This window comes from Mus caroli, unplaced genomic scaffold, assembly GCF_978045245.1.
Source record: "Mus caroli unplaced genomic scaffold, Mus_caroli_1 scaffold_3, whole genome shotgun sequence".
Classification (NCBI taxonomy): domain Eukaryota; kingdom Metazoa; phylum Chordata; class Mammalia; order Rodentia; family Muridae; genus Mus; species Mus caroli.
In genome coordinates, this window is record NW_028227258.1 from 87,242,921 (window position 1) to 87,258,265 (window position 15,345).

A 15,345-nucleotide genomic window follows, 5' to 3' on the forward strand; every position below is an offset into this window, starting at 1 on the left:
TACTGTGATAAAATAGCCAAAGAAGGTTGGGAATATAGGATTTATTGTAGATTAGAGTTACAGAAAGGATACAGTCCATTGTGTCAAGGAAGGCATGACAGCAGGATCCCCAGCAGTTAGCGGAGCAGAAATCATCACATCCTATCAATATACAGGGAGCAGAGATGAAAATCAACAAGTGAGGCCAGGCTATAAAATCTCAAATCCCATCTCTCCTGCTGTTCTTTCTTCCTCAAGGCTCTACTTTTCAAAAGTTTTATAACCTTCCCAAATGAGCTGGAGACAAAGTGTCCAAATGTATTAGCCCATGGACTACAGTTCATATTTAAACCATAACATATCTACCAAACTTCTGAGAAATTTTGCATTTCCACAGGAAAAGAGAATTCCTTTGGCTACAGAGTTCAGTGGTCCTTGATGTAGTTTCAATGTCCAGCTCCAGAGTGAAATCTGATGTTGAACATTTCTTGATATATTTACTTGCTATTTGTATATGATTTGGAGTGTATGAGTATGAACATGTGCTCTCTCTCTCTCTCTCTCTCTCTCTCTCTCTCTCTCTCTCTCTCTCTCTCTCTCTTTCTCTCCCCTCTGTGTGTGTGTGTGTTTGGGTGATGATGGGATTTTAAACTATAGCGATGTATAAATGAATTAACTATTGAAATTATATATAAACTTTTCAATTCACGTGGCATCTTTTATTTTACCATATCATATGTTTTTATATTTGGATCTTTCTATGGGGTAAGCATAGGATTATTTTTGATATTACACCATCTTGACAGCCTATCTAATGTTCTTTTAAGAAGTACATCTCTTATATGTTTATTTTACTTCACATAATATTTCTCATTTTATTAATTATAGCAATTTGAGGAATAATTTCCATATGAGGAATATTATATGGAATATTCTCCATGTTATATAATTATTTGGTAATGACAGGCAACACTTTGGGGCTGTAGCCTAGAATTTATACCACAGAAGTGTTAATTAAATTTTCTACTATTTTACATAATCTATCATCAAATAGAAGTATTCATTTTGGAAAAAAATTCAGAGTTGAACAGCTTAAACTCTATCCAATACAAACAATGCTTGGTGTGCTTTAAGGTGAAAGTAATTTGCTGGTGAAATTCTTAGTGTTCTGAATCCTCAGAGCATCTTGCCCAGTGCATTGCCATGCTGGCTTCACATTAGTCACATACAGAGTTTGATAGGAGAGAATGACAGATGGTGTTGCCTGAGATGCACTTCAGGGTCTAATTGGTTGAAGTCCGGCTATATACTGACAATTTCCAAGAATAGCAGATGATTCCAGTCTGCAGCCCAGTAAAAACCAATGATCTAAATGAGGAGACTTGGTGCACACATAATGAGGTAATGACTAATACTGCCTTGCTCATTTTGTACCTTGGTACAACAGATATTCCTGCCACAGTTTCTTGTTGCCCCCTCATGGCTACAGTTTTATCTAGTTGCCTCCCTTTGCCCTGTCTGAACACAATTTGAACTGATAATGTAGAATACAGAAATGTGTAAACAGGTTTTGATAAAACAAGATTTATATGTAAAACATTTTTAACCACTAGAGTCCCTAACCACTGGACTTTTGGCTTTTGAATAATATAGTCAATTAATTCTTAATGTTTTTATGGATTTTTCAAGCACAGATTTTGGCAACACTGTGGAGTCTTGCATTTATTCCGATGAATTTAAAAAAATAGGAGAAACTACCTCTTTTGAGAAAAATGAAACAGAGAAAAATATAGACCCCCAAAATAACAAAGACACTGTTGATTCCTGCATGTCACTTGGGAGCAAGGGTTCCTTGCCAACTATAGATTTATCTACATCTTTCATAGAGGAGAATTCATCTCAAGACACCAACACATCATTGAAATGCAGCAATCCAAATGAGAGACCAAACTTGGGAAATTCAAAAACTGCAAAGGAACCACTGGTAAATACCTATTATATTTACTGCATTAATAGTTTATAAGGACATTCTTGAGAAAATGATGTTATGGCATAAGACATACTAAAGGTTATTTTCTACTTAAAGTACTGCTTCTTAATGTGATAACTAAAGCATGACTCATATGGAAACAGGCATTTCTTATAAGATAAATGTCATTTTAACATGCATTTTTTCTGTGACAAATGATATTTGAGGAACACCTCATAGATATATCAAGAATAATGGTGCTTTTGCAAATAAATTTACAATTGGAGAATAGAGTGTCATTCTGATATACATATATATATATATATATACATATATATATATATGTGTGTGTTATGTACAAACACATATACATGCATAAACACACATATATGTACATCAATACGTTTATTATTGAAAGTGATATCTTTTTAGGTGCAGAGAAAATGACCACTTCCTGCAAGGTAGGTAAAGCAAGTCATGATTTTAGGAATATGCCTAAGGAGGAAATAGTGCAACAAAGAAAGAAGCTCATTCGTGTACTCATGCCAAATTTTAAAATGTTTTCGAACCATCATCCTACATAATAGAAGTCTTATGTAGTTATGATTATTAATAATAAAATTCTTGGTAATTAAATAAACCACCCATTTTCCAGTATTTAAAATTTAATTTTAAAGTCATTTTATGCAGCCTAAACTGAATCAAGAACCAAAACATGTGGGAGAATGAAATGACTGCATGATCATTTGGTTTTGTGCAGACTGTTGTTGTTGTTGTTTTTGTACTGTTCTATCAATAATGTAGTATTTTTTTGTTTTTTTTTTAATATATTTTATTACGTATTTTCCTCAATTACATTTCCAATGCTATCCCAAAAGTCCCTCATACCCTCCCCCCTCTCCCCCATTTCCCTACCCACCCATTCTCATTTTTTTTTTTTTTTGGCCCTGGCATTCCCCTGTACTGGGGCATATAAAGTTTGTGTGTCCAATGGGCCTCTCTTTCCAGTGATGGCCGACTATGCCATCTTTTGATACATATGCAGCTAGAGTCAAGAGCTCCGGGGTACTGGTTAGTTCATAATGTTGTACCACCTATAGGGTTGCAGATCACTTTAGCTCCTTGGGTATTTTCTCTAGCACCTCCATTGGGGGCCCTCATGTGCAGCAAGATGATAGAAAACTGATCTGGGTAGATCTGGGGCCAGGTCAATAAAATATCTGACATGAGAAGTGGAAAATTGGGGTTATAATTTTACACAGGTCTGTAGGTACCCATCCAGTTAGTTGTATATTCTTGCCTGCAATTTTCAAACAAAGATACTAATGTCGGTCATTCCTAGGAGTGACCTGCTGTTCATGGGGGATCTAAACCCAATTCCTTTCCAGAATGAAACTCACTAAAATTACCCCGCAGCAGTGTCTCACTTCAAATGAGCTTGTCATTCTACTGACCCTGTGAAGAAATCAGTAGATTATGATGTTTATTTTCAGCAAAGAAAAACAAGAATTTATTTTTCCATATTCAACAGGGCATTGTGGTGATGGTTTGATATATCTATTCATATAGGATAGGAATCCTACACTTAGGGAATGCTGGTTCTTCTGTGAGCAGTGAATATATCCTCATCTATACTGAAGATGTTCAGTGGGAAATGGCTCACAGAGCTGATGTGGAGGGTGGCACTCTGACATCAAATGTATCTGAGAAGGAAAAAAAGGCCAGTTCTTAGAGTAAATTGGTCTGGTGCCTTCTGTCAGGATCCCTAAGACCATAAAATTTCACAGATGGTTGAATACTTAGACGGCCAAGTTTTCTTTCTCTCTTTGTCTGTCTCTTTGTCTCTTCTTTCTTCTTAGCAAGAAAAATTAATTACTACGAAATGTATACAGATGGTCTCTTACCGTGGTTTTGCTTCCAAATTGTGTCTTCTATTATTCTGTTAAAGGAACACCCATTTATTAGAGCCATATTTCAAATTTGAAGTTTATTGTTTGTGGTCTTGGAATATTTAGTAGGATACACAGTTTTGTCCAGTTGTTGAAATCCTGATAAAGTATAATTATGATGTCTCAGATTCATTAAACACATTTTCAAAATACAATACTTTTAAACTTAGGTTTAAATTTACTAGGGTATAAAGACACTGTGAGCACAAGAGAGTATATAATCATGAATGGAAGAAAAAGTAAAAGGCAATGAATCACAGGCCTGACATAAAAGTAATGAAAACTTAATAATAAGGAAAATGTATTGTGCTTATGAAGAAATAGTGATGATAAGAAAGGTATGACATAAAATTAAGTTATACTAGCACTAGAAGCTGTTATTTATATAAAACGATTAATAAGACACAGTTCTAGAACTGTGGGGCTGGAAGAAAAGTACAAACATTGATACATTGAATCAAATTGAAGCATAATATAATTTTCAATTGTTATTACATTGATGTATTATTTAAATACTTCAAAATGAGCTTCTGCTCCAATCCAATTGCGTGCAGGACCTGAGACTGCATTAGTTAGGGAAGCAGAAACCAGTCTGAGTAGGGCCACAGGCCTCATCCGGCCGGATCAGCGCCGGGGTAGCTGGAGCGCAGGGTTGCCTGACACCCGCCAGCTACCCACGACCCCCTCCGCAGGATTTTGGGACTGCTGGTGAGTGGAACACAGCTTCTGCTCCAGTCCAATCACGCGGGACCTGAGACTGCATTAGTTAGGGAAGCAGAAACCGGCCTGAGTAGGGCCACAGGCCTCATCCGGCTGGATCAGCTCCAGGATAGCTGGAGCACAGGGTTGCCTGACACCCGCCAGCTACCCACGACCCCCGCCTCAGGATTTTGGGACTGCTGGTGAGTGGAACACAGCTTCTGCTCCAGTCCAATCACGCGGGACCTGAGACTGCATTAGTTAGGGAAGCAGAAACCGGCCTGAGTAGGGCCACAGGCCACATCCGGCTGGATCAGCGCAGGGGTAGCGGGAGCGCAGGGTTGCCTGACACCCACCAGCTACCCACGACCCCCGCCGCAGGATTTTGGGACTGCTGGTGAGTGGAACACAGCTTCTGCTCCAATCCAATTGCGCGGGACCTGAGACTGCATTAGTTAGGGAAGCAGAAACCGGCCTGAGTAGGGCCACAGGCCTCATCCGGCCAGATCAGCACCAGGGTAGCGGGAGCGCAGGGTTGCCTGACACCCGCCAGCTACCCACGACCCCCACCGCAGGATTTTAGGACTGCTGGTGAGTGGAACACAGCTTCTGCTCCAATCCAATTGCGCGGGACCTGAGACTGCATTAGTTAGGGAAGCAGAAACCAGCCTGAGTAGGGCCACAGGCCTCATCCAGCCGGATCAGCGCGAGGGTAGCGGGAGCGCAGGGTTGCCTGACACCCGCCAGCTACCCACGACCCCCGCCGCAGGATTTTAGGACTGCTGGTGAGTGGAACACAGCTTCTGTTCCAGTCCAATCACGCGGGACCTGAGACTGCTCTGGTTGGGGAGAGAGAAATCCGGCCTACATAGGGCCACAACCCTCTTCCGGTCAGAAAAGCACCGGGGCAGCTGGGGCGCAGGGTCGGCTGACACTCACCAGCTACCCACAACACCCACCACAGGATCTTAAGACTTCTGGAGAGTGGAACACAGCTTCTGCTTCAATCAAATTGCACGCGGGACCAGAGACTGCATTAGTTAGGGAAGCAGAAAAACTGCCTATGTAGGACCACAGGCCTCTTCCGGCTGGACCAGCACCGGGGTACCGTCAGCTACCCACGACCCCCGCCGCAGGATTTAGAGACTGCTGGTGAGTGGAACACAGCTTCTGCTCCAATCTTTAAACAGTGACAACGATAACAACTAACCCCAGAGATTACCAGATGGCGAAAGGTAAACGTAATAATCTTACTAACAGAAACCAAGACCACTCACCATCATCAGAACCCAGCACCCCCACTTCTCCCAGTCCAGGGCACCCCAACACACCGGAAAAGCTAGACACGGATTTAAAAGCATATCTCCTGATGATGATAGAGAACTTCAAGAAGGACTTTAATAACACACTTAAAGAAATGCAGGAGAACACTGCTAAACAGGCAGAAGACAATAAAGAGAAAGCACAAAAATCCCTTAAGGAATTGCAGGAGAAGACTGCTAAAGAGTTACAAATCCTTAAAGAAAAACACGATAACATAATCAAACAGGTAGAAGTCCTTACAGAAAAACAGGAAAACACATCCAAACAGATGATGGAAATGAACAAAACCATACTAGACCTAAAAAGGGAAGTAGACACAATAAAGAAAACCCAAAATGAGGCAACACTGGAGATAGAAACCCTAGGAAAGAAATCTGGAACCATAGATACGAGCATCAGCAACAGAATACAAGAGATGGAAGAGAGAATCTCAGGTGCAGAAGATTCCATAGAGAACATCAGCACAACAATCAAGGAAAATGTAAAATGCAAAAAGATCCTAACTCAAAACATCCAAGAAATACAGGACACAATGAGAAGACCAAACCTACGGATAATAGGATTGGATGAGAATAAAGATTTCCAACTCAAAGGACCAGCAAACATCTTCAACAAAATTATAGAAGAAAACTTCCCAAATCTAAAGAAAGAGATGCCCATGAACATACAAGAAGCCTACAGAACTCCAAATAGACTGGACCAGAAAAGAAATACCTCCCGACACATAATAATCAGAGCAACAAATGCTCTAAATAAAGATAGAATACTAAAAGCAGTAAGAGAAAAAGGCCAAGTAACATATAAAGGCAAGCCTATCAGAATTACACCAGATTTTTCACCAGAGACTATGAAAGCCAGAAGATCCTGGACGGATGTTATACAGACACTAAAAGAACACAAATTCCAACCCAGGCTACTATACCCAGCCAAACTCTCAATTAACACATTCATTAAAGAAACTTTAGTAAATCTCAAAGCACACATTGCACCTCATACAATAATAGTGGGAGACTTCAACACACCACTTTCACCAATGGACAGATCATGGAAACAGAAACTAAACAGGGACATAGAGAAACTAAGAGAAATTATGAATCAAATGGATCTGGCAGATATCTACAGAACATTCTATTCTAAAACAAAAGGATATACCTTCTTCTCAGCACTTCATGGTACCTTCTCCAAAATTGACCACATAATTGGTCACAAAACAGGCCTCAACAGATACAAAAATATTGAAATTGTCCCATGCATCCTATCAGATCACCATGGACTAAGGCTGATCTTCAATAACAAAATAAATAATAGAAAGCCAACCTTCACGTGGAAATTGAACAACACTCTTCTCAATGATACCTTGGTCAAGGAAGGAATAAAGAAAGAAATTAAGGACTTTTTAGTGTTCAATGAAAATGAAGCCACAACATACCCAAACTCATGGGACGCAATGAAAGCATTTCTAAGAGGAAAACTCATAGCTCTGAGTGCCTCCAAAAGGAAACTAGAGAGAGCACACATTAGCAGCTTGACAACACACCTAAAAGCACTAGAACAAAAGGAAGCAAATTCACCCAAGAGGAGTAGACGGCAGGAAATAATCAAACTCAGGGGCGAAATCAACCAAGTGGAAACAAGAAAAACTATTCAAAGAATCAACCAATCAAGGAGCTGGTTCTTTGAGAAAATCAACAAGATAGATAAACCCTTAGCCAGACTCACTAGAGGGCACAGGGAAAGCATCCTAATTAACAAAATCAGAAATGAAAAAGGAGACATAACAACAGATCCTGAAGACATCCAAAACACCATCAGATCCTTCTACCAAAGGCTATACTCAACAAAACTGGAGAACCTGGATGAAATGGAGAAGTTCCTAGACAGATACCAGGTACCAAAGTTGAATCAAGATCAGGTTAATGATCTAAACAGCCCTATATCCCCCAAAGAAATAGAAGCAGTCATTAATAGTCTCCCAACTAAAAAAAGCCCAGGACCAGATGGGTTTAGTGCAGAGTTCTATCAGACCTTCAAAGAAGATCTAATCCCAGTTCTTCACAAACTATTCCACAAAATAGAAACAGAAGGTACTCTACCCAACTCATTCTATGAAGCCACAATTACTCTGATACCTAAACCACAAAAAGACCCAACAAAGATAGAAAACTTCAGACCAATATCCCTTATGAATATTGATGCAAAAATCCTCAATAAAGTTCTTGCTAACAGAATCCAAGAACACATCAAAACAATCGTCCATCCTGACCAAGTAGGTTTCATCCCAGGGATGCAGGGATGGTTCAATATATGGAAATCCATCAAAGTAATCCAGTATATAAACAAACTCAAAGACAAAAACCACATGGTCATCTCGTTAGATGCGGAAAAAGCATTTGACAAGATCCAACACCCATTCATGATAAAAGTCTTGGAAAGATCAGGAATTCAAGGCCCATACCTAAACATGATAAAAGCAATCTACAGCAAACCAGTAGCCAACATCAAAGTAAATGGTGAGAAGCTTGAAGCAATCCCTCTAAAATCAGGGACTAGACAAGGCTGTCCACTTTCTCCATACCTATTCAACATTGTACTTGAAGTCCTAGCCAGAGCAATTCGACAACAAAAGGAGATCAAAGGGATACAAATTGGAAAAGATGAAGTCAAAATATCACTTTTTGCAGATGATATGATAGTATATATAAGTGACCCTAAAAATTCCACCAGAGAACTCCTAAGCCTGATAAACAGCTTCGGTGAAGTAGCTGGATATAAAATTAATTCAAACAAATCAATGGCCTTTCTCTACACAAAGAATAAACAGGCTGAGAAAGAAATTAGGGAAACAACACCCTTCTCAATAGTCACAAATAATATAAAATATCTTGGCGTGACTCTAACTAAGGAAGTGAAAGATCTGTATAATAAAAACTTCAAGTCTCTGAAGAAAGAAATTATAGAAGATCTCAGAAGATGGAAAGATCTCCCATGCTCATGGATTGGCAGGATCAACATTGTAAAAATGGCTATCTTGCCAAAAGCAATCTACAGATTCAATGCAATCCCCATCAAAATTCCAAATCAATTCTTCAACGAATTAGAAAGTGCAATCTGCAAATTCATCTGGAATAACACAAAACCTAGGATAGCAAAAACTCTTCTCAAGGATAAAAGAACCTGTGGTGGAATCACCATGCCGGACCTAAAGCTCTACTACAGAGCAATTGTGATAAAAACTGCATGGTACTGGTATAGTGACAGACAAATAGACCATTGGAATAGAATTGAAGACCCAGAAATGAACCCACACACCTATGGTCACTTGATCTTCGACAAGGGAGCTAAAAACATCCAGTGGAAGAAAGACAGCATTTTCAACAAATGGTGCTGGCACAACTGGTTGTTAACATGTAGAAGAATGCGAATCGATCCATTCCTATCTCCTTGTACTAAGATCAAGTCTAAGTGGATCAAGGAACTTCACATAAAACCAGAGACACTGAAACTTATAGAGGAGAAAGTGGGGAAAAGCCTTGAAGATATGGGCACAGGGGAAAAATTACTGAATAGAACAGTAATGGCTTGTGCTGTAAGATCGAGAATTGACAAGTGGGACCTCATGAAACTGCAAAGCTTCTGCAAGGCTAAAGACACCATCAATAAGACAAAAAAACCACCAACAGATTGGGAAAGGATCTTCACCTATCCTAAATCAGATAAGGGACTAATATCCAATATATATAAATAGCTCAGAAGGTGGACTCCAGAAAGTCAAATAACCCCATTAAAAAATGGGGCTCAGAACTGAACAAAGAATTCTCACCTGAGGAATACCAAATGGCAGGGAAGCACCTGAAAAAATGTTCAACTTCCTTAATCATCAGGGAAATGCAAATCAAAACAACCCTGAGATTCCACCTCACACCAGTCAGAATGTCTAAGATCAAAAATTCAGGTGACAGCAGATGCTGGCGAGGATGTGGAGAAAGAGGAACACTCCTCCATTGTTGGTGGGATTGCAAGCTTGTACAACCACTCTGGAAATCAGTCTGGCGGTTCCTCAGAAAATTGGACATAGTACTACCGGAGGATCCTGCAATACCTCTCCTGGGTATATATCCAGAAGATGTCCCAACCGGTAAAAAGGACACATGCTCCACTATGTTCATAGCAGCCCTATTTATAATAGCCAGAATCTGGAAAGAACCCAGATGTCCCTCAACAGAGGAATGGATACAGAAATTATGGTACATTTACACAATGGAGTACTACTCAGCTATTAAAAAGAATGAATTTATGAAATTCCTAGCCAAATGGATGGACCTGGAGGGCATCATCTTGAGTGAAATCACACAATCACAAAAGAACTCACACAATATGTATTCACTGATAAGTGGATATTAGCCCAAAACTTAGGATACCCAAGATATAAGATACAATTTGCTAAACGCATGAAACTCAAGAAGAATGAAGACCAAAGTGTGGACACTGTGCACCTTCTTAGAATTGGGAACAAAACACCCAGGGAAGGAGTTACAGAGACAAAGTTCGTAGCTGTGATGAAAGGATGGACCATTTAGAGACTGCCGTATCCAGGGATCCATCCCATAATCAGCTTCTAAACGCTGACACCATTGCATACACTAGCAAGATTTTGCTGAAAGGACCCAAATATAGCTGTCTCTTGTGAGACGATGCTGGGGCCTAGCAAACACAGGAGTGGATGTTCACAGTCAGCTATTGGATGTATCACAGGGCTCCCAATGGAGAAGCTAGAGAAAGTACCCAAGGAGCCAAAGGGATCTGCAACCCTATTGTTGGAACAACATGATGTACTAACCAGAACCCCGGAGCTCTTGTCTCTAGCTGCATATGTATCGAAAGATGGCCTAGTCTGCCATCAATGGAAAGAGAGGCCCATTGGACTTGCAAACTTTATATGCCCCAATATAGGGGAATGCCAGGGCCAAAAGAATGGGAATGGGTGGGTAGGGAAGTGGGGGGCGCTATGGGGGACTTTTGGGATAGCATTGGAAATGTAATTGAGGAAAATATGTAATAAAAATATTAAAAATCAAAAAAAAAATACTTCAAAATGTTGAAAAGTGGCATAGATTTTCTATAAATATTGCTTATGGAAGTTTAGTGTGAATGAATTTAGAAATCTAGTGACAGATGTCATTTACCATCATTCGATTGTGTTTTTCCAAAGTTTTTATGTTGGAATCATAATCCCCAGTGCCAGGAGTATTAAGGTCAAGAAGTAGAGTGTACAATGCATGAATCGGGTTATGTGTGCTTTCCTTATGAATGTCTTGCTGTGGTTACTCTAGAAAGGGTATTGTTATTTGACAGAGTTTGTTACAACAGTAAGTTTTGGTATATTTAAGTCTCTGGTATTTCCTCTTCACCTACCTTCCTCTATTGGATGGTATAGCAAGAAGGCACTGAGAAGACATGGACCCCAGATCCTAAACTTTTTAATATTCAGAATGAAAGGAAATCTACTTTCTTCAGAAATTTCCCTGTATGTCATACTCTATTATGTTAACAAAATAATGAATGAAGACAGAATGAACATTTTTGAACTAATAGTAAATGCATTCGTGTTTCTTTATATTGTTTTCCATTCATAAAACAAATCAGAGGAATTGAGGCATGAAAGATTTTCAGGTCACATTTAATAAATAATTAAATAATTTATATTCTAATCAAAACACCGAATCTCTTGTGGGAAAAAAAAAAGATAACATCCTTCAATTACCTCCTGAGGCCAGTGTACCTTTAATAAAGAAATCTGAAAAACATTATTTTTCAGTATGTAAACTCAGAAATCAGAAAATAATGGTGGATAGACTTAGTAACTTATTTATAAAAAGTCAATCAAGTGACTTGTAAGAACCTACATGCACTACAGAAATAGTAAAGTTTTTGAGAAATTTAAAATATCCTTGTTAAACAACTAATAATGTGTATCTTCCATTACCTTAATGAAGGGAATTTTAGAAAAAAAACATAGTTTCTGATAATGCTTATAATGAAATTAATAACAGTATTAAGATGAAACGGAACTATACTTTTAACATAACTCCACATATATTCAATTTTAATTATGAAAAACTCATAGAGAAAAATGACATTTTGCAAAGATTTAAGATCTTTAATAAATTTGCATAGATGCACTATGATAGTAATAAGTTATAAAAAAAAGCATGCATTATAGAGTATATCAATAACAAAATAAAGCATGATTAACTATTGCTGTACTCCTCCCAGTTTGGAATCCCCACCTCTCCACCCAGATCCGGTCCTCTGTTATCAAGACTGGACAAGGCAAGAGAGTCTCAATGGGAGCAAAAGAGTCTCAAGAACAGACAAATGAGTTGGAGAAAGACCTGCTGCCATCATTAGGAGTCCCACAGAAAACACCATGCAATCAACATCCGAGAGACTTCCTGTGGCAGCATACAGGGTGTGGTTCCTAGTGCCAGCCATTATGCAGAAAGATTCTAACTTGGGGCTCTCCATTGGGACCCTCCCCTTGAAGACCTGAGAACCCAGCAGAAGACTGAGAAAACATTGTAGGAATCAGAAAGGTTGAAGGACAACCTACCAAAACAACATAGTGGGGCTCACATGGACTCACAGAGACTGAAAAATGTCAAGCACAGGACATGCATGGGATCTATGTCAGGTCATCTGTGTATATGTGTGTTAACATTTTTCATCGCAGAGCAAAAGTGCCTCATACCTAGTTGCTCAGGAAGATATTACTGAATTTCAAGAACATATGCTCAGCAAATTTGCAGATGTCTTTCAGAAATTTTTAGTGCTATACATCTGCTTGTCTCAAAGAATCTGCTACTCCAACTATCTTTATTTGGGCACAGTTTAAACTAATCATCCTTTAGCAACTCAAATAAGCAGTGACTATCAACAATCTTCTAGGGAAATAGTCTAAGCCAATGTCACAAACGTAAAATGTTCACTTATGGAACAATAAGCTTTGACCTCATATTTTCATGGTGAGTTAAATAACCATTATTCCTAGACGTTTGTCAGTAAGGTAACAACATGGAATATACACCATGTAGGAATTAAACTGTAATTGTTTCACAGAAATCATCTTCTGCTAGTAGTAGTAGTTTCAAACTACTAGGCCAGGAGATTGAGTATCTTCATTCAGGAATTGACTCGGCTAGTCTCAGTGGTGAGTTGGATTATAAGCACAAAGACCTTGAGTAACAGGCAGGTACCACCAAGAGTCTGTTCAATAATGAGAGGTTTTGAGATTAGACATCAGAAGAGTTGGTCCTTCACAGTTTGAAGAAAGGATTCTTGCTTTCAGATATTCAAGTGGTTGAATTGTAAGCTCCCCTTTAGCAAAGTGATTTCCCTTGCCAGAAATCATGTAGAAATCTATTATATTCAAGAATAAAATTCAGATTCAAGAATCAGTAATAATTTTGGCTGTGATGTTTCCTAAAAGTCAAATTAAGTGTAAAATTGTTCATTTTGGACTTCTGTCATTGTAAAGTAGAAATTCCTATTGAATTATGTTTTTTGAGCTATACTGGGAATGGAAATTAACTACTTGGAAGTCCTTGTTTATTTTGATTCTGAAACTGCCTATACTAAACTTTGTGAATTTGAGAAAAAAATTAGTGCAAAACAAAGTATCACCATTGTAAATTTCCAAAAATCCAAACTAAGAGTTTAAAATGTTTTTTTTTTATTATTATTGGTAATGGTATGATTTGTATGTAATAGAGCTGATCAATAACTGGGTGAGCTATAAACAAGTTTCTGGAGAATGGAGGAATCCCAATTCCTGAATGCCATACATTACTGGTTGCCAGCCTTATTTTAGGATGTTTAAATGTCATCTATATATATTTTTGGAGTTATAAGAATCACTTCATGGTATTTCATCCTTTGGAACAAAATATTACATTGGTCATGCAATTGTTAAATACTGGTAATCACTCTCACTGTATCTAAATCTATCTAAAAGCCTTGCTTTACAATTATTGTTTTTTCCTTGGTTTCATACTTTAAGGAGTGGGTCTAGCTAACTATATGTGCTGGCTATTCTTATATGAACTTGAAAAAAAAGGTAGTTACCTGAAAAGAGGGAACCACAACCGAGAAAATGCCTCCTTATGATACAACTTTAAGGCATTTTTTTTTCTTTGTTATTTTATTTATTTATTTACATTTCAAATGTTATCCCCCTTTCAAGTTTTCCTTCCACAAAATCCCCTATAAAGCATTTTCATAATTAGTGATTGATGGGGAGGGGAAGCTCAGCCCATTGTGAGTGCTGCTATCCCAGGGTTGTAGTCCTGGATTCTATCAGAGAACAGGCTTAGCAAGCCATAGGGAGTAAGCCAGTAAACAGTACCGCTCCATGACTCTGTATCAGCTCCTGTCTCTAGGTTGAGTTCCTTTACTGCTCTGCTTGAGTGCCTATCCTTACTTCCTTGATGCTGAACCTTGATGTGGATGTGAAAATTGAATAAAGCATTTCCTTTGTAAGTTGTTTTGCTCATGGTGTTTTGTCACCAAAATAGAAACTCTAACTAAGACACTATGTAACCCAGGATGCCCTTGAGCTCACAGAAATCCTCCTTCTGAGAATAAAAGTATAAGCCAAGGAGTCTAGCTCATGTTTTGTTTTTGCATTTTAATCAGAATGGTGAGGTGGCTGTTGGGATAGGTATTAATTCTAATGGACACAGTCTAGATTTTCTGGATTATGACTACATCAAAATCACAAGTTATTTCTCTTCATTTTGCCTGTTTTTGGCCTATTTGTTTTCAGCTGTATATCTAGGTAATTTGGATTTCATCAATATGCATCATCACATAAGATTTATTCTCATTGGCCTTTTGCTTCATCTTTGAGACTATGTTTATAAACACAAATAATAGTTCAGAAGCATATGTACGAGTTTCCTTATTTCAACATACTTCACGTGAAAATATACTAAGAGAGTGGTTCTAAAACTGTGGGTAGTGACTTTTGGGGGAATCTAAAAACCTTTTAAAAGGGTTAGGACGTTAGATATTCTGCATATCAGATATACATTGCAATTCAAGTTAATAGAAAAATTACAGTTATGAAACAGCAACAAAAATAATTTTATAGTTTGGGGTCACTACAACATGAAGGTCACAGCATTAGGAAGGGTGAAAAACCACTGTACTAATGGGAGAAAATAAAGGAATGACTACACAAAGAAAAACTGTTTTATTTTTTAAACTTTCAACCTACTTGGATTAACATCAAATTTCAGTTTATAATTAGTTTTTGTATTTAATAGATATAAATTTTATATTAATTTTGACTCACTATAGGAGTGTAAAATTTATTGCAGCAAAACTGGTGTCAAAGTCATAGTAAGTGCTAAATGATTGAATGATTGT

The 15,345-nt window shown here is 38.2% G+C and overlaps 1 protein-coding gene across 11 annotated transcripts in view; it reads left to right on the plus strand.

Annotated features, from left to right (window-relative positions):
* The window catches only part of Zbbx (zinc finger B-box domain containing), a 131,772-nt gene that overhangs the window by 81,053 nt on the left and 35,374 nt on the right, over window positions 1–15,345 (plus strand). For 9 of the 11 annotated variants that reach the window (XM_021157875.2, XM_021157883.2, XM_021157879.2 and 6 more), the window contains one exon: window positions 1,674–1,963. In XM_021157875.2, the coding sequence (XP_021013534.1) occupies window positions 1,674–1,963 (290 nt within the window). The remainder of the gene's footprint in view (window positions 1–1,673; window positions 1,964–15,345) is intronic. The other 2 variants (XM_021157881.2, XM_021157882.2) reach the window with 1 other exon arrangement.